The sequence below is a fragment of the Lagenorhynchus albirostris genome, chromosome 16 (assembly GCF_949774975.1).
Source record: "Lagenorhynchus albirostris chromosome 16, mLagAlb1.1, whole genome shotgun sequence".
Classification (NCBI taxonomy): Eukaryota; Metazoa; Chordata; class Mammalia; order Artiodactyla; family Delphinidae; genus Lagenorhynchus; species Lagenorhynchus albirostris.
In genome coordinates, this window is record NC_083110.1 from 6,642,683 (window position 1) to 6,661,668 (window position 18,986).

The following is an 18,986-nucleotide window of genomic DNA, read 5'->3' on the forward strand; positions in this document are numbered from 1 at the left end:
TCGCTTGTGTAATTTAGCTTTTAGCATTGAATCAGTCAGCAAATTTCAGTTTTATATCTGCATAGAACATCTCTATAAATACCAAAAAAAAGTTTCAACGATTCTTCAGAAGTTAATCTTCAACATCCACTCCCCTCGCCACCACCCTCACACGACCACAAGGGCTCAAATACCTGTTACAAACGCTTATCTAAGCAGGCTCATTCCTAATGGTTGCTTGATTTAATATACTCGAAAATTCAAATGAAGAATGGAATAATCCGGTATCCAGGACTCTTAAAATTTACTTTAAATTAGTATCTTTACGTTCTGTGGTATCAGTTTCTAGTGAACCCCATATATTGGTGAATGACGAATTAAGATCAAAAGGCATTTTTACATTCCTCTTAAAATATTTTTTCTATCTTTTTAAAATTAATGAATGAATTAATTTATTTTTGGCTGCATTGGGTCTTCGTTGCTGTGCGCGGGCTTTCTCTAGTTGTGGCGAGTGGGGGCTACTCTTTGTTGCGGTACACGTCCTTCTCATTGCGGTGGCTTCTCTTGTTGTGGAGCACGGGCTTCAGCAGTTGTGCCACGCGGGCTCAGTAGTTGTGGCTCACGGGCTCAGTAGTTGTGGTACATGGGCTTAGCTGCTCCACGGCATGTGGGATCTTCCTGGACCAGGGCTCGAACCCGTGTCCCCTACAATGGCAGGTGGATTCTTAACCACTGTGCCACCAGGGAAGCCCCTACATTCCTTTTTACAAAGTTAACATTTATTTGCACTTAACTGGATGGCAGACACTACCCTGTATGCATTTTCTTATTTATGAGGCTGGTATTATTGTTCACATTTTACAAATTTGTACATTAAGGTACAGAGAAGTTAAGGTCACACTGCAGGTCACACAGTAAGTGGTAGAGTCACAGAGTGAGGATTTGAACTCAATTGTGGATTTAGAGACTATGTGCTTAATTGCGACACTGGTTTCGTCCCATGAATTGAGTTTTATTAAATTTCTAGAACAGGACTTCCCTGGTGGTCCAGTGGTTAAGACTCCACGCTTCTACTGCAGGGCGCACGGGTTAGATCCCTGGTCAGGGAACTAAGATCCCACATGCCGCGTGGTGCAGCAAAATAAATAAATAAATTGTATTTAAATTTTCTAGAACAATGGTATAAACTATCCTTTTTAAAGCTCTAAAGTCTCAAAGAATTAATGGAAAAAATCTAGTAAGATGAGAATTAAATGGTATATTTCAGCATGCAGATACTTTTAATGTGAATTTTATATGAGAACAAGTGAAAATTTGTCCCAGTATTATAGGCACAGAGTATATTGAGGTTAATGTCCAAATTCTTAATTGCTTTTAAAGTTACATTTTGCATCAAATATGAACAAAGTTCAAAAATTACACCTCAGTCTTTAAAACTTATAAAAATTTTATATACATTTTTATAGAGGTATATTTTACTTACAATAAAACAATACAGATTTTTATAGTACCATCCCATGCAACCATCAAGCAAATCAAGGTATAGAGCATTTCCATCACCCCAGAAAGTTCCCTGGTACACCTGTGGCAGTCACTACTCTACTCCCCAGAGGCAATTAGATTGGAAATTATCTTAAAGAAATAAAGAACCATCTTTAAGGTAAATTCCCCATGATTTCTACCACTAAGAGATTAATGTTCCTTGTTCTTGAATTTCATGTAAACGGAGTGGATTCATACAGAGTGTACTCTTATGTAAGGCTTCTTTCATTCAGTGTAAAATGTTTTGGAGATTCATCCATGCTGTCACGGACATCTGAAATCCATTCCTCTTCACTGTTGAGTAGTATTCCACCTACCCAATATCTGGAATTGTTAGTCTTTTTACTTTCAGTCATTCTCAAGGATATAAAGTGGTAACTCATCGTGGCTTTAATTTGCATTTCCCTGATGACTAAAGATGCCAGCACCTTTATCATTTGCTTACTGGCCATTCATATATGTTCCCTCCCTATGTGAATCTTATTCACCTTCGTTTCCCTAGAGCCTAGCAAAATAAATGTTTCCTGAATAGACTTTTTTTAAAAAAAGGTAGACTATCTAACAACATTAAAAAACGTATGTTGAGGTGTAACAATTCTGCTTCTAGGAATTTATCTTGAAGAAGTAAAGAGGTACGTAAAGAAATAATCTGAGGAATATTAAGTTTAATAGCAAATGCATACTAACTAAATATCCAACAATAGGGGACTGGTTAAATAAATTATTGGATAGCCATACTTTGGAATAAATAGTATTAATATTATATAAATGGAGTGATACATATGTATAGATAAAAGTCTAGAAGGTGGTTTGATATTTATCTTTGGATGATGATATCAAAGTTGATTTTAAAATTTCTTCCTTTTGCAGTCTGTGTCTTATACATTTTTCTAACAAGGCACAAATATTGCTCGTGCAATGAGGAAAAATGAGGCCATTTAAAAATAGAACATATATTGATATACAGGACAGTATGCAGAAAAGAGTTACGCGGCAGGCCTGAACTGCTCTCCTTGGGATGGCATGCCTGCAAATGTGGTCCTTGGCTGGTGTCTGGGAACATGGATTTCAAGAGAGTTCCCACCTTCTCTGCCTGATAAGAGTGGCTCACTGCACCCAAACTGTACAAACAGTGTGGTGTATACTGACTACCGGTCTCCTCCTGGACGCCTGGAATTTCAGGACTTGGGGGGGGGGGCTACACGGCGAGTCCTCGATAAAAACGCTGGCACTGCATCCCTCATGAGCTTCCCGGGTAGACAACATCACACATGCTGTCACAATTTGCTTCTGGAGGAAGTGAGTGAGTTCCTTGTGATTCACTGGGAGAAGTCTCCTGGAAGCTTGTGCCTGGTTTCCTCCAGCTTTGCCCGGTGCATCTTTTCCTTTTGCTGATTTTGCTTTGTACCCTTCACTGTAATAAACCTTAGCTGTAATTACAACAATACGCTGAGTTGTTAAGTCCTCATCCAACCTGGGGATGGTCTTGGGGAACCCCTGACAGATAGTATCTTAGTTATTCTTAAAGAGGTAAGATATAAAACCTGAAAAATCTTGGGCAAGTTGAGTGTCTTTGTCAATTCTCTTTGATAACTTGGGTATTGTAAAGAAACAGTCTAACCTTCTACCTTATATAAATGCAGAGTTTTAAGAGAGTCACTTACAGCAGGATGAAAAACATTGATGGCTTGGACAGAGGCCTTCCCTTTTTGCTTATACCCGAATACCAAGTCGATCCACTGACAGATGTTCTGGGACACGTAGTCAGACTCTAGAGCCTGTCTATGGATGAGGATAAAAAGACGAGGATCGTTACGTGCCCAAGGCGGGAGGTTGACGTGATTAACCCGTTCACCATTCTGGCGTACACCAAAATCGAAACCTAAAAGAGAAGAGTAATATCAATGTTTATCTCCCCCAGAGCATGCTTCCTTTGGCCCACTGAGCAGATCGTAAGAGTTCACAGAAATAGCTATTGTGTGCTATAACCTGGAGAAGGAGCAGCGAGAGGATAGTAACACCGTTGCTCACCTGCTGACTTACCCCTCACAGAGCTACATGGATTAACGCTATCTATCCTAACTGAATCTGAGATCTTTCAACTTTACCCTTCCACCGCTTTATATCATATTGAAAAACAAGCAGAAAATCATTGCCCACTAATTCCAATATTCCAGTTATCAAATCTTCAAATGCATCAAGTGAGAAAATATCTCAATTGTAAACCTGATTAAAATAAAGTGAAGGCTTTTGTATAAGCATTTCTGAATGATTGGTGTTAACATATAATAAATTCAAGACTACTTATATGTAGTAAGTATTAGCATTCTGTAGTTTAAAAACTCAACGAATACAAAGTATACACATTCCTAGAATGAACTTAGTCTATTAATTTTATGGTAAATCTATAGGTCTGTTCTGATTTCATTTCCACTAAGCATTCCTGTGGACAACAAAATTATACTAACACACTGAGTAAGAGGGTTCTTCCGCGATGTAAATAAGGTATTACCTAATTGCCTCATTAGTCTGCTAGTGTAAACAAAAATCTCAGAGTGTTTCTTTAAAAAACTGTCCTAGAGGAAATGCTACCTTTGAACAGAACTTTTTTTTTGTGCTACCTTTTTTTTTTTTAATGGACAGAAAATCCAAACACCATAGCAGAATCCAAATTAAAAAAGACCTCTTAAAAGCTAATTATGCTCCATGTAAAATTAAGTTGCTGTCTGCCTACTTCTGGATCTTGTGAAAACAGTTGGAAGGATCTTCACTAATTTTGGAAGTACTCTGAAATGACATGATATAAAATATAAACTAAGGGCTTATATAAAATTAATACGGGGTGGGGGTGAGGGTCACCTCAAAAGTCCCAGCAGTCATCCAACAGACAGCTGCAGGGTGACAGCGTTAGGATGTACTGGCTGAGCACCTCCATACTCTATGCAGCGGCTTCAGGGGAAGCAGCAGAGACTTACTGATTGATCAATGGTGATGAGGCATCTAAGGGCTGAGCTAGGAGGGGTTGAGCCACAGGGGGTCTCTGTGAACTCAAATCATTCCCAACTTTTTGCTGCTCTGGGGACACATCACAGAGGTAGACACTGTTCACCCAGAGCAGATGCCTGGAGGTACAGTGAGAGGCCTATAGAAATGCTCATAGGAAATAGCAGGATGTATGCTATAGCAAGTTATCGTTTCCAAAAATGGCTGTAACACCACTTGCTGTTGTGCATGCTTTTCTAGAATCTTGCTGCTCCCCTATCAAATGGCAAAGTCTATGCTCCTTCCTTTTGAATGTGAAGGGGAATTGTGACTACCTCACAAACAGAATGCAGTGTAAGTGCCACCGTGTGACTTCCAAGGCTAGGCTGGAAAAGGCCATGCAGCTTCTGCTCATCTCTCTAGGGACACTTGCCTTTGGAACCCTGAGTTGCCAAGTAGGGTGTCCACTAGTCCACGTGGAGAAACCACATGGAAAACCATGGACACTACCTGAAGAGAGAGATGCCCACCAGCCCTGTGCTGCTCTGTTCCCCTGGATGTTCCAGCTCCAGCCAATCTGAATGCACAAGAGACCCTGAGCCAAAACCACAAAAACCACTTGGCTGAGCTGTTCCTGAATTTCTGACCTGCAAAAACTGTGATGGAGAATACATTTAATGTTGTTTTGAGTCACTATGCAGCCATAGATAACAGGAACATACATATAAGAAACCACAGAGGAATGTGGTTTTTGGACAGAGAAATGAGTTCCTGATTGAAAGCCACAAGGCAGGTACCCCCAGCTGCAGGTGCTGATACTTCACTGAGGCATTTCTCACTTGGGCAACACTATGAAGCTTGTTCCAGGTAATTAGCAGCACGGATTTATTAATGATTCTCTAAATAACTCCAGAGAGGCCAGTTAATATAGGAAAAAATTCTGAAGTCATTTGTCCAACATTAACCTCTCTAAAGATATAATTCTCAATTTCATGTATTTCCTAAAGGTCACATAAAAATATGAAATTAAGTAATATAGGAAAACGACCCAAATATACCCTGTAAAGGATTAACTGATCTTACATTAAAGAACAGGTAAGATTACCAAGATAGTTGGTCACTGGCATCACAGAAAATCAGATTTTACCTTCTAGTATTCCTTTTCATTATTAGATAACTCTAGTTAGAGTGTTTTATTTCTAACTTGGTCATTCCTCATAAAATCATTGAGATTTTGGTTAATTTACATTGTTCTTTATAAATTCATGACTTTTTTATAATCAGCATATTATAACTTTTGTAATCAGAGAAAATAATAAAGCAAGTTCTGTAACAGAATTAAAATACATGTTTACAAATACTTTTAATAGTTAAAAGTTACAGTTTTCCAGATATAGCTAGTCCTATAAAATATTTAACATCCTCAAGCTCACTTGGAAATAACATTATATACTTAATAAGTAAAGGTATTTCTCTTATTTGGGGACTCAAATTTTAGGACTTACAAAAGGTATTTTTATTTTTGGAAAATTATAAAGTAAGTACAAACCCTCAGAAATTTAAATTAGAAAACGGTTTACTGTTATACCTTCACGGTTAACTAAGAATTCTGGAAGATAGAAAAACTCTGGGATAAGTTCTTTCACATCAGTCATGGACTCAAAAGAGGAGAGACGCCAGGTTGTGTTTGTAGAATGAAAAGTTCTGTCTGGGATGTCAAAACTCTGATCTGAAAAAATACAAATAACACACTTAAGACACAAAGACTTGATTCCATTGGAAACTTGTTACAATTAATTCACTTTTACTATTTCAAAAAGATTAAAATGATGTTCACTTTGTCCATAGTTTAAAAGAGATTATTCGTGTTCTTGAAAATAAATATTTCTCTACATAATTTGCGACTGCATTATGTTATTTTTAATCAGTATTATGCTTTCATAGTACATATAACTAGATAAATGTATATCACTTATTTGTTTAATTGATTACTGTCTGCCCAAGTAGAATGAAAGTTCTGTAAAAGTAGAGACCTGGGATATCAACCATACCGAGCACATTCTAGGAACTGGATAATCATTTATTTACTGAATGAAAGAATAAGGAAGGAAAATTAAAGTTCAAATAGGTAAAATAAGTTTTTTCCCCCAGCAAGAAGCAAGATTATTTCTTTACCTCTTTTCTTCCCTCTTTTCTTTTTTTTGGGGCGGGGGGCATTACTTTTTAGATGTTCTAACTCTAACCTAAAAAATTAAGTAAAATTTCCTATGAATGAAAATAAAACTAAGAATACTTACTCCTTTGTTAAGTTTTTCTGGTGAACACTATTAATAATCAAGAACTGAGTTTTGACCCTGTCTTTTCTGTCAACAGCTATCAGACTTTCTATCCTAGAATATGAAATGATATCTAAAGACCAGCCCTTGAAAACAGTAGCAGCATGGATGCTTCTTCAGAACCATGCTGTACCATCCAAAACGCCTCTCAACTTGCTGAAATTTGAACACATCTTTTTATCTGGAGACTGTTAGAGACTAATTTCAGCATCAAGCAAGGCACAATTTTTTAAAAATATGCTAAATCTTCCGCAAGCCTGACCTGCTCTGCCGAGCAACATTTTCTATTACTACTTTCTCATCTATTCTGTTGAGTCAGCATTGGCTGGGCACTAAATAAAATCTGGGGAGAAATTAGGTTTATAAATATTTCTTTTTTTCTCAGAAAGTAGGGAGGGCCACTTAAAGAAATATTTACTAACTCACTCAGGAGAAAAAGTTATTAATCTAAATGGAATCCAGAAAAATTAAAGGCAGTTCTGTGAGGCTATGATGGAATCACAGTATCTAGAGTAGAGACTACAGAACTGTGGAACAGGAGAAGCACACCGAGGTTTCTGTTTGGATTTTTAAATTCTCTGCAGCTTCTTGATAAAAAAAAAAAGTAATACTACATTTCCTATAATTTAGAACATGTATGAACTCAACTGGTAGTTGTTAACCTAGTACTTCTGTCCCCCAGGGGACACTTGGCAATGCCTAGAGACATTTTTGGTTCTCACGGCTGGGTGGGAGGGGATGCCACTAGCATCTAGTAGGTGGGGGCCAGGGATACTGCTAAATGTCCTACAATGCACAGGACAGTTGCCGTAACAAAGAAATATGTAGCTCAAAATGACTACAGTGCCAAGGTGAGAAACCCTGGACTAAATGAGAAGTCTAGAAATAAATTAAAAAGCCATCACACATCACTTTAAATTAATCAGAAGAAACTGAATGGGGACTTAGGTTGTCCCTGTTTTCTTTCTTTTTTTTTTAATCATTCTTAAATACACAATGAGGAAAACCTAGCATAACAGTTGATTGGGAGTTTTACTGGGATATTACTATATCCTTGGGCTACATGAAAAGAAACGCAGTAACAGTTCTGTTATACACTGCAGTCATCCCAAACCACATATGACATATTCTTTTTTACTCTGACTGCCACTTTTTATTCAGAGCATTCACAAATCAGAACATGTCCAGAAAGATGAGCAGAGCAGTGACAGGTTTGGAAACCAGAGCAAACACGGCTTAAATATGAGTTTTTAAACGCTTTACTAAGTACAGAACTGTCTTATTTATTTTTGTATTCCTTGCAGCAGCTGGGATAAGGCCTTGCATATAGGAAGCTCTCAACTGGATGTCAAATTAACTAAGGATAATTAGCCTGGGAATAAACAAGAGTGAGACGAGAAGGGGGACAGGGCAGTAATGTTCAAATATTTGAACAGCTGTCATACAGAACGTTTGTTTTGTGTACAGACAGAGGGACAAATATAAGAAAGCCCCTTTTATAGACCAAGTAGTCTACAGTCTATAAAATTCATTCCTCCAAGAGGTTGCATGTGAGTATAAATATATACAGAAGTTCAAGAAGGGTTGAGTAAATGAACAGATGATTCCATAAAGGATTCTGGGCACCAGGAGGAACAACTACAGGACTAGTACCATGGTCCTCACTGGAAACTGATAGGTGAGTGTGTCCCTGTTTGCACGCAAAGCAGTAACTTCATCTCTATCTAAGTCATCTTCAGGCCTGAGGGCTGCCGCTGAAAATGCCGAGGTAGAAGATTAACTAGACAGTTACTATAGAGAAGGTGGCAGTGTGGCTCTCCTATAACCACTTACAACTCACTCAGTTGTCAGAACAACTGACAATAACATATTCCCCTTTAGGGGCCAAAGATAACTTAGGTGATCTCAAATAATTATTAAGTTGAACATTATAAAAAAGTGAATTGCATACACTTTAAAAGGGTAAATTTAATGCTATGTGAATGACATTAATTTTTAAATAGTGAATTGCACTTTTATAAACTTAGACATGTTCAATTTGAAGCTAAAATGTAAGACATTAACAAGGTCATGTGGCTTACTGCTGGTTTTTTTTTTAACATCTTTATTGGAGTATAATTGCTTTACAATGTTGTGTTCGTTTCTGTTGTATAACAAAGTGAAGCTATATATATATACATATATCCCCATATCCCCTCCCTCTTGCGTCTCCCTCCCACCCTCCCTATCCCATCCCTCTAGGTGGTTGCAAAGCACCGAGCTGATCTCCCTGTGCGATGCAGCTGTTACATTTGGTAGTGTATATATGTCAATGTTACTCTCTCACTTCATCCCGGCTTACCCTTCCCCCTCCCCGTGTCCTCAAGTCCATTCTCTACGTCTGTGTCTTTATTCCTGTCCTACCCCTAGGTGCTTCAGAACCTTTTTTTCTTTTTTTTTTAGATTCCATATATATGTGTTAGCATACGGTATTTATTTTTCTTTTTCGAACTTCCTTCACTCTGTATGACAGACTCTAGGTCCATCCACCTCACTACAAATAACTCGATTTTGTTTCTTTTTATGACTGAGTAATATTCCATTGTATATATGTGCCACATCTTCTTTATCCATTCACCTGTCAATGCACACTTAGGTGGCTTCCATGTCCTGGCTATTGTAAATGGTGCTGCAATGAACATGGTGGTACATGACTCTTTCTGAATTACGGTTTTCTCAGGGTATATGCCCAGTAGTGGGATTGCTGGGTCATATGGTAGCTCTACTGTAAGTTTTTTAAGGAACCTCTATACTGTTCTCCATAGTGGCTGTATCAATTTACATTCCCACCAACAGTGCAAGAGGGTTCCCTTTTCTCCACACCCTCTCCAGCATTTATTGTTTGCAGATTTTTTGACGATGGCCATTCTGACTGGTGTGAGGTGACACCTCATTGTAGTTCTGATTTGCATTTCTCAATGATTAGTGATGTTGAGCATTCTTTCATGTGTTTGTTGGCAATCTGTATATCTTCTTTGGAGAAATGTCTATTTAGGTCTTCTGCCCATTTTTGGATTGGGTTGTTTGTTTTTTTGATATTGAGCTGCAGGAGCCGCTTGTAAATTTTGGAGATTAATCCTTTGTCCGTTGATTCGTTTGAAAATATTTTCTCCCATTCTGTGGGTTGTCTTTTTGTCTTGTTTATGGTTCCTTTGCTGTGCAAAAGCTTTTAACTTTCATTAGGTCCCATTCGTTTATTTTTGTTTTTTTCCCATTTCTCTAGGAGGTGGGTCAAAAAGGATCTTGCTGTGATTTATGTCATAGAGTGTTCTGCCTATGTTTTCCTCTAAGAGTTTTATAGTGTCTGGCCTTACATTTAGGTCTTTAATCCATTTTGAGTTTATTTTTGTTTATGGTGTTAGGAAGTGTTCTAATTTCATTCTTTTACATGTAGCTGTCCAGTTTTCCCAGCACCACTTATTGAAGAGACTGTCTTTTCTCCACTGTATACTCTTGCCTCCTTTATCAAAGATAAGGTGACCATATCTATGTGGGTTTATCTCTGGGCTTTCTATCCTGTTCCATTCATTTGTATTTCTGTTTTTGTGCCAGTACCATGCTGTCTTGATTACTGTAGCTTTGTAGTATAGTCTGAAGTCTGGGAGCCTAATTCCTCCAGCTCCATTTTTCTTTCTCAAGATTGCTTTGGCTATTCAGGGTCTTTTGTGTCTCCCTACAAATTGTGCAATTTTTTTGTTCTAGTTCTGTGAAAAATGTCATTGGTAGTTTGATAGGGATTGCACTGAATCTGTAGATTACTTTGGGTAGTATAGTCATTTTCACAATGTTGATTATTCCAATCCAAGAACATGGAATTTCTCTGCATCTGTTTGTATCATCTTTAATTTCTTTCAGCAGTGTCTTACAGTTTTCTGCATACAGGTCTATTGTCTTCTTAGGTAGGTTTCTTCCTAGGCATTTTATTCTTTTTGTTGCAATGGTAAATGGGAGTGTTTCCTTAATTGCTCTTTCAGATTTTTCATCATTAGTGTATAGGAATGCAATACATTTCTGTGCATTAATTTTGTATCCTGCTACTTTACTAAATTCACTGACTAGCTCTAGTAGTTTTCTGGTAGCATCTTTAGGATTCTCTATGTATAGTATCATGTCATCTGCAAACAGTGACAGTTTTACCTCTTCTTTTCCGATTTGGATTCCTTTTATTTCTTTTTCTTCTCTGACTGATGTGGCTAAAACTTCCAAAACTATGTTGAATAATAGCAGTGAGAGTGGGCAACCTTTTCGTGTTCCTGATTTTAGAGGAAATGATTTCAGTCTTTCACCATTGAGAATGATGTTGGCTGTGGGTTTGTCATAAATGGCCTTTATTATGTTGAGGTAGGTTCCCTCTATGCCTACTTTCCGGAGAGTTTTTATCATAAATGGGTGTTGAATTTTGTCAAAAGCTTCTTCTGCATCTATTGAGATGATGATAGGTTTTTATCCTTCAGTTTGTTAATATGGTGTATCACATTGATTGATTTGCGTATACTGAAGAATCCTTGCATTCCTGGGATAAACCCCACTTGATCATGGTGTATGATCCTTTTCATGCGCTGTTGGATTCTGTTTGCTAGTATTTTGTTGAGGATTTTTGCATCTATGTTCATCAGTGATATGGGCCTGTAGTTTTCTTTCTTTGTGACATCTTTGTCTGGTTTTGTTATCAGGGTGATGGTGGCCTTGTAGAATGAGATTGGGAGTGTTCCTCCCTCTGCTATATTTTGGAAGAGTTTGAGAAGGATAGGTGTTAGCTTTTCTCTAAATGTTTGATAGAATTGGCCTGTGAAGTCATCTGGTCCTAGGCTTTTGTTTGTTGGAAGATTTTTAATCACAGTTTCAATTTTAGTGCTTGTGATTGGTCTGTTCATAGTTTCTATTTCTTCCGGATTCAGCCTCCGAAGGTTGTTCTTTTCTAAGAATTTGTCCATTTCTTCCAGGTTGTCCATTCTATTGGCATAGAGTTGTTTGTAGTAATCTCTCATGATCCTTTGTACTTCTGCAGTGTCAGTTGTTACTTCTCCTTTTTCATTTCTAATTTTATTGATTTGAGTCTTCTCCCTTTTTTTCTTGATGAGTCTGGCTAATGGTTATCAATTTTGTTTATCGTCTCAAAGAACCAGCTTTTAGTTTTATTGAACTTTGCTACTGTTTCCTTCAGTTCTTTTTCATGTATTTCTGATCTCATCTTTGATTTCTTTCCTTCTGATAACTTTGGGTGTTTTTTTTTGTTATTCTTTCTCTAATTGCTTTAGATGTAAGGTTAGGTTGTGAATCTGAGATTTTTCTTGTTTCTTGAGGTAGTATTGTATTACTATAACCTGCCCTCTTAGAACTGCTTTTACTGCATCCCAGAGGTTTTGGGTCGTCGTGTTTTCATTGTCATTTGCTTCTAGGTATTTTTTGATTTCCTCTTTGATTTCTTCAGTGATCTCTTGGTTATTTAGTAGCGTATTGTTTAGTCTCCATGTGTTTGTATTTTTTACAGTTTTTTTCCTGTAATTGATATCTAGTCTCATAGCGTTGTGATAGGAAGAGATACTTGATATGATTTCAATTTTCTGAAATTTACCAAGGCTTGATTTGTGACCCAAGATATGGTCTATCCTGGAGAATATTCCATGAGCACTTGAGAAGAAAGTGTATTCTGTTGTTTTTGGATAGAATGCCCTATAAATATCAATTAAGTCCATCTTGTTTAATATATCATTTAAAGCTTGTGTTTCCTTATTTATTTTCATTTTGGATGATCTGTCCACTGGTGAAAGTGCAGTGTTAAAGTCCCCTACTATGATTGTGTTACTGTCGATTTCCCCTTTTATGGCTGTTAGCATTTGCCTTATGTATTGAGGTGCTCCTATGTTGGGTGTATAAATAGTTACAATTGTTATATCTTCTTCTTGGATTAATCCCTTGTTCATTATGTAGTGTCCTTCTTTGTCTCTTGTAATAGTCTTTATTTTAAAGTCTATTTTGTCTGATATGAGACTTGCTACTCCAGCTTTGTTTTGATTTCCATTTGCATGGAGTATCTTTTTCCATCCCCTCACTTTCAGTCTGTACGTCTCCCTAGGTCTGAAATGGGTCTCTTGTAGACAGCATATATACAGGTGTTGTTTTTGTATCCATTCAGCTAGTCTATGTCTTTTGGTTGGAGCTTTAATTCATTTACATTTAAGGTAGTTATTGATATGTATGCTCCATTTTCTTAATTGTTTTGGGTTTGTTTTTGTAGGTCTTTTCCTTCTCTCGTGTTTCCTGCCTAGATAAGTTCCTTTAGCATTTGTTGTAAAGCTGGTTTGGTGGTGCTGAATTCCCTTAACTTTTATTGTCTGTAAAGGTTTTAATTTCTCCATTAACTCTGAATGAGATCCTTGCTGGGTAGAGTAATCTTGGTTGTAGGTTTTCCCTTTCATAACTTTAAATATGTCCTGCCACTCCCTTCTGGCTTGCAGTTTCTGCTGAAAGATCAGCTGTTAACCTTATGGGGATTCCCTTGTTTGTATGCTATTTGTTGCTTTTCCCTTGCTCCTTTTAATATTTTTTCTTTGTATTTAATTTTTCATAGTTTGATTAATACGTGTCTTGGTGTGTTTCTCCTTGGGTTTATCCTGTATGGTACTCTCTGTGCTTCCTGGACTTGACTATTTCCTTTCCCATATTAGGGAAGTTTTTGACTATAATCTCTTCAAATATTTTCTCAGACCCTTTCTTTTTCTCTTCTTCTGGGATCCCTATAGTTCGAATGTTGGTGCGTAGAATGTTGTCCCAGAGGTCTCTGAGACTGTCCTCAATTCTTTTCATTCTTTTTTCTTTATTCTGCTCCTGGCAGTCATTTCCACCATTTTATCTTCCAGCTCACTTATCCGTTCTTCTGCCTCAGTTATTCTGCTATTGATTCCTTGTAGAGTTATTTTTAATTTTAGTAATTGTGTTGCTCATCACTGTTTGTTTGCCCTTTAGTTCTTCTAGATCCTTGTTAAATGTTTCTTGTATTTTCTCTATTCTGTTTCTGAGATTTTGGATCATCTTTACTATCATTATTCTGAATTCTTTTTCAGGTAGGTTGCCTATTTTGTCTTCATTTATTTGGTCTTGTAGGTTTTTACCTTGCTCCTCTGTAACATATTTTTTTGTCGTTTCTTTCTTTTTCTTTTTTTTGATGGATGGTGCTGTATTCCTGTCTTACTGGTTGTTCGGCCTGAGATGTCCGGCACTGGAGTTTGCAGGCCGTTGGATACAGCTGGGTCTTGGTGATGAGATGAGGATCTCTGGGAGGCCTCACTGTGATTAATATTCCCTGGGGTCTGTTAGTCCAGCGGTTTGGACTCAGAGCTCCCACCACAGGAGCTCGGGCCCGACCTCTGGCCTGGGAACCAAGATCCCGCAAGCTTTGTGGCACGGTAAAAAGAAAGAAAGAAAGAAGAAAGAGAGAGAGAGAAAGAAAGAAAGAAAGAAAGAAAGAAAGAAAGAAAGAAAGAAAGAAAGAGAGAGAGAGAGGGAGGGAGGGAGGGAGGGAGGGAGGGAGGGAGGAAGGGAGGAAGGAAGGAAGGAAGAAAAGGAGCAGTACAATATCAAAGAATAAAAAACAAATAAAATTAGAAAGATAAAAAAATATATTAGGAAAAATAAAACTATAATTGAAACAACTGCAACAAGGCAAAATAAAAACAAAAGAAAAAAGAAAAAAAAGCGGGGTAATAAGCTAAAAAGAGAGAATGATAACAAAGTATAAAGAATAAGATAAAATTAGAAAACTAAAAGATTTATTAGGAAAAATAAAAATACAAAAGAATCAACAACAATTAATCAACAGAACAGAACTCCAATCTAAAAGAGGAAAAAAGAAAAAAAAAATCCTTGGCTATAGGGGTGGGGTTTAGGTGGGGGATGGAACTTAGGCAGGGGCAGGGTTTAGGGTGGACCGGGACCTAGGCTAGTGGGGGACGACGTTTCAGCATGGGGCGGGGCCTTTGCTTAGGACCTGCATGGAAGGGGAGAGGCAGCACCTCGAAAGGAGGGTCTCTGGAGTGTACAGTTCCGGAGTTTGGAGGCAGGGCCCTGCCTGAGGGTGTGTAGGTGGGGTTTAGGCCCAGCTCGTTGGAGGGGGTCTCAGAGGGGGTTTCTGCGTGTAGAGGTGGGGCCCCGGGTGGGGGGATGGGGTGGGGCTTGGGCTCTGCACGGCAGGAGGGAGGCTCCGAGGGCAGAGGATTAGGCCCTGGAGCCCAACACGTTCCCTGGTGCCTAAGTGGACAGGCAAAGCACTGGCCCCGTTCCCCTCCGTTCCTTTGTGCCCCTCCCCCACCATCTCCCCGAGGGTCTCCCCCGTCACCACTGGACCCCTAACCGTGGGTGGGTCCTGCTGGGTGTAGGAACTCCCTATCTCCCCCAGCCACCCTTCAGGGATGCCGGTCCCAGAGGTCTGGGCTTTACTTTTGCTCCCCCTTCCCCACCTTCCACTCCCTCAGGACCTGCGCAGCTGGAGGGGGCCTCGGTGGGCAGAGGATCAGGTCCGGGGATCTCAGCAGGTTTCTGGGGGCCCAAGTGGGCAGGGGAAACCTGGCCACGCTCCCTTTTGATCCTCTGCCCTCCCAACGGTTCCCCAATTTCCCCCTTCTGGCCTGGGATCCCTTCCCCTCAGGGGCGCCAGTCCTGTCCCGCCTCCACTTCTCCCCCTTCACTCCCCCCATGCCCCGCATCCTACCCGGTCACTGGGGGTTCCTCGCGTCCCCTTAGGTGTCCACAGTCCCCCACTGGGGCCTGGTAGGTGCCCTAGTTGTGCGGAGACACAAATTCCGCATCCTCCTAGTACCACTGCTGGTTTCTTGAAGAGAATTTTGTTGCGGGAATATATAGAATTCTTTTTCCTATGGTTTGATTAGTTTCAGTACGTTCTCAGGACGTCAGACAAGTGTTTTATCCCCGATGACCAATCTGACCTTTGAGGTAGTTACGAAACAACCCTTACCTTGATAGGCTAAAAACATCTTTGTGAAAGGAGGCATCCTGACCAGGAAGTGGAGCACGGTGCCGCTGTTGGAGTAGTGGGAACCGTAGTGGTAGGGCTGCACCGGGGGCATCGGGTCGTCTTCCCGGGCTCCTTTGCGGTACTCCTCCTCCAGGTACTGAAGGACACAGGGACCAGAACTCGTGACAGTGAGCTCCAGGCAGAGCTGGAGGCGCCTCACTTGTCTTCTTTCCCATCCTCTCTGCTGCCCGTTAGACGCCATTCTCCATGGCTTGCCCATAGCACTCCTGAGTGTCCGGGGGTCTGGTGCCCCACTAAGGCCTGACCATGCACTGCGTGCACGTTTACCCTCTCATTTGCTCATAGAGAACCCACCTGTTCTGTACCCCACCTCCCAGCCCTCTGGCTCCCAACTAATACATAAATCTAAACTGATACTAATATCAGTTTAGATAATATATATCTAATATATCTCAACTGATCAAGGGCTCAATAAATAAGAGCTGCCACTCTCACTAGAGATGTCTGCGTCTTAAGAGGGTTTCAAGCTGTAATGCTACATTCTTTAGAGAAATGCTTCTCTATCAGAGGAACTGCAATAGAAATGTAAAACCTGTATCATATTATTGGAATTCTTTAATATAACATTTTATAGCTGTCTTGCAGTGGAGTTACACAGAAATAACAAAGACAGTGGTGACTTTTCAACTACTCCTGTCTTCCCATCATAAAGTAAGAAGCTCAATCAAATCTTTAACATCTGTCACTATTCTCATCTCCTGTAGCTTCTGTCTCTAATAACAGAGTCAGGTGACAGTGAATTTTCTGGAGTCACTTCTCTTTGATTCCCATAGCACTGCTGCATTTTTAGCTGCAGAAGCATCAGGCAGTGACAGTTGTAAGACGCTTGGATGGACCTTTCTGGAACTTTGACATAAGATAACATGGTGAATATGAGAAAACTGCTTCAGCTGCTCCTATCTTGATACTGTTGTGAAGACTGTAACATACGACTAATGGGATTTTTTAAATCTCCAGCAGGATTCCATTAATATTAATTTCACAGAAATGGGTAATTAATTTCTATTTTTAAACTTTACAATCCAGTATTTTTTGTTAATAAACCTGTACATAATTTGCTGAGATGAATAATAAGGGACTATAGTACATTATAAATATATTGATATTATTATATATAACACTAGGGGATACAAATAGCAGGTCCCTGGAAATCTTTGTGATTTTTGTAAGGAATATAATTATTTATATATTTGAACATTACAATGGATTATGAGCTTCCAATTTATGTAACAGTAAGTGCATTTCTTTTTCTGGGCAAAATGTTTTCAGAGAATTAAGACAGAATAATATTTAAAATCACACAGTGATTTCCAGTTGTCTGTCAATCAAAGCACAAGGAAGTGGAAAACAGAAAAAGCAATACTATATGTTTAAAATTAGGTAAAACAGTCTGTAAAACAAAAATCCAGTTTTTACTTGTCAAAATACATGAGGAAAAACTAAACCTACCTTGTATGTGTCCACGTAACGATCTTCTTTTTCTTTGTACTGCACGGCTATGGGCTTGGAGAGATTTCTACAAAGGAAGAGATGATGGAAAACATCGAAGTATGCTGATACTGTCAGGTTTAAGCTGCCTTAGATGTTTACAAGTAAATAAGTGGTCAACAAAATACTCAGCCCTTGGTTTAGTGCTTACACATGTTGCTTTGCAATTAAGTCACAATTATGATTTCATAACCTATGAAGATAGAATTTTTCTAAACAGATGCATACCATTATTAGGAAATCCTGACTTAACGAATAACCTACACAAGAAGAGCTGCTGTTCTCCCTCCCTTCTCTGGTTCCTCTACTTCCTCCAAATCATAACTGATGCTGCCCACGGCAGCTGATTCCTACCAAGCCCTGGAAGTTCCTGCCCCCATTTCCACATGCTACACCCAGCTCAGCAAGGAAGAGTGAAGGGCAGTTTGGACAGGAGACATGATCATGAGGAGATGTTATGTAATTACTAAGTTAGTGAAAACTGAAGAAACAACACATGCTTAAAATGACCACCCTGAGATCTGGAGTGCGAGTACTGACATAAACATTTTGTTATCTAACTCGGGGACAGCGACTGACACCATGTGCACAGTGTAGCAAACGTGTGCATGCGTATGCACGTCTGTGCTGGTGTTCACACTGTATCAGGGAGGAAAGAGAACTCTAGGATCAGTCTCCACTTTCACAAGCTACAGAGTCAAGCAGCATCTGTGTGAGGCCCATGAAAGAGCAAGAGAACAAGATGCAACGAGGAAGGGCAGAGGCTGCTCTGGCTGAGGTGCCATCTGGTCTGGCACCAGGATGGGACCACCTGGAGGTTCAACATCTGGTACCACAACTAGATCAACATCAAGATTTGCTCAAGTTTCAGTTAAGTCAAACCAGGTCTGCTTAGCCAGAGGATGATTTATCTATTTTTTGGGGAAATTATTTCCTAGGGATATTAAAATTAGTGATAGCAAACACATTCATTTCATTTTTGAGACTCTGATAATCCTAAAAACTTTGTTAAAAAGTAAAGACAGTTTTATAGCATAGATACAAATTCACCTCAATATAGGAGAAATCGTGTTCGAGATCCTGCCATGCATGCAATTGTTTTCTAAACAGTGTAAGTAGTTTTTTTGAACACAGGTAATACTGTGTGGTTGGAAAATCAGAAGTTACTGATGAGTGAATAGAATAAACCAAAAATCAACCACAATACTATTACTCACAATATATCTGGAAGGGTACATGCTTTTCCAGATGCTCTCTCCTTACTTGTGTATGTATAATTACATTTAAATAAAAATCTCCCCCTCCTCCATAATATACATTTCTACAATATCATTCTTTTTTTTTAAAATATAAATTTATTTATTTATTTTTGGCTGCGTTGGGTCTGTTGCTGTGTGCGCACAGGCTTTCTCTAGTTGCGTTGAGCTGGGGCTACTCTTTGCTGCGGTGTGCTGGCTTCTCATTGCAGTGGCTTCTCTTGTTGCAGAGCATGGGCTCTAGGCGTGCGGGCTTCAGTAGTTGTGCCTCGCGGGCTCTAGAGAGCAGGCTCAGTAGTTGTGGCGCACGGG

At 39.2% G+C, this 18,986-nt stretch overlaps 1 protein-coding gene across 1 annotated transcript in view; it reads right to left on the minus strand.

Annotated features, from left to right (window-relative positions):
• LYST (lysosomal trafficking regulator) overlaps positions 1-18,986 on the minus strand; it is a 177,325-nt gene that overhangs the window by 28,756 nt on the left and 129,583 nt on the right. The window contains exons 41-44 of the mRNA XM_060126030.1: positions 17,380-17,446; positions 15,850-16,006; positions 6,092-6,232; positions 3,186-3,403 (exon numbers count right to left, since the gene is read on the minus strand). Coding sequence (XP_059982013.1) covers positions 3,186-3,403; positions 6,092-6,232; positions 15,850-16,006; positions 17,380-17,446 — 583 coding nt within the window. The remainder of the gene's footprint in view (positions 1-3,185; positions 3,404-6,091; positions 6,233-15,849; positions 16,007-17,379; positions 17,447-18,986) is intronic.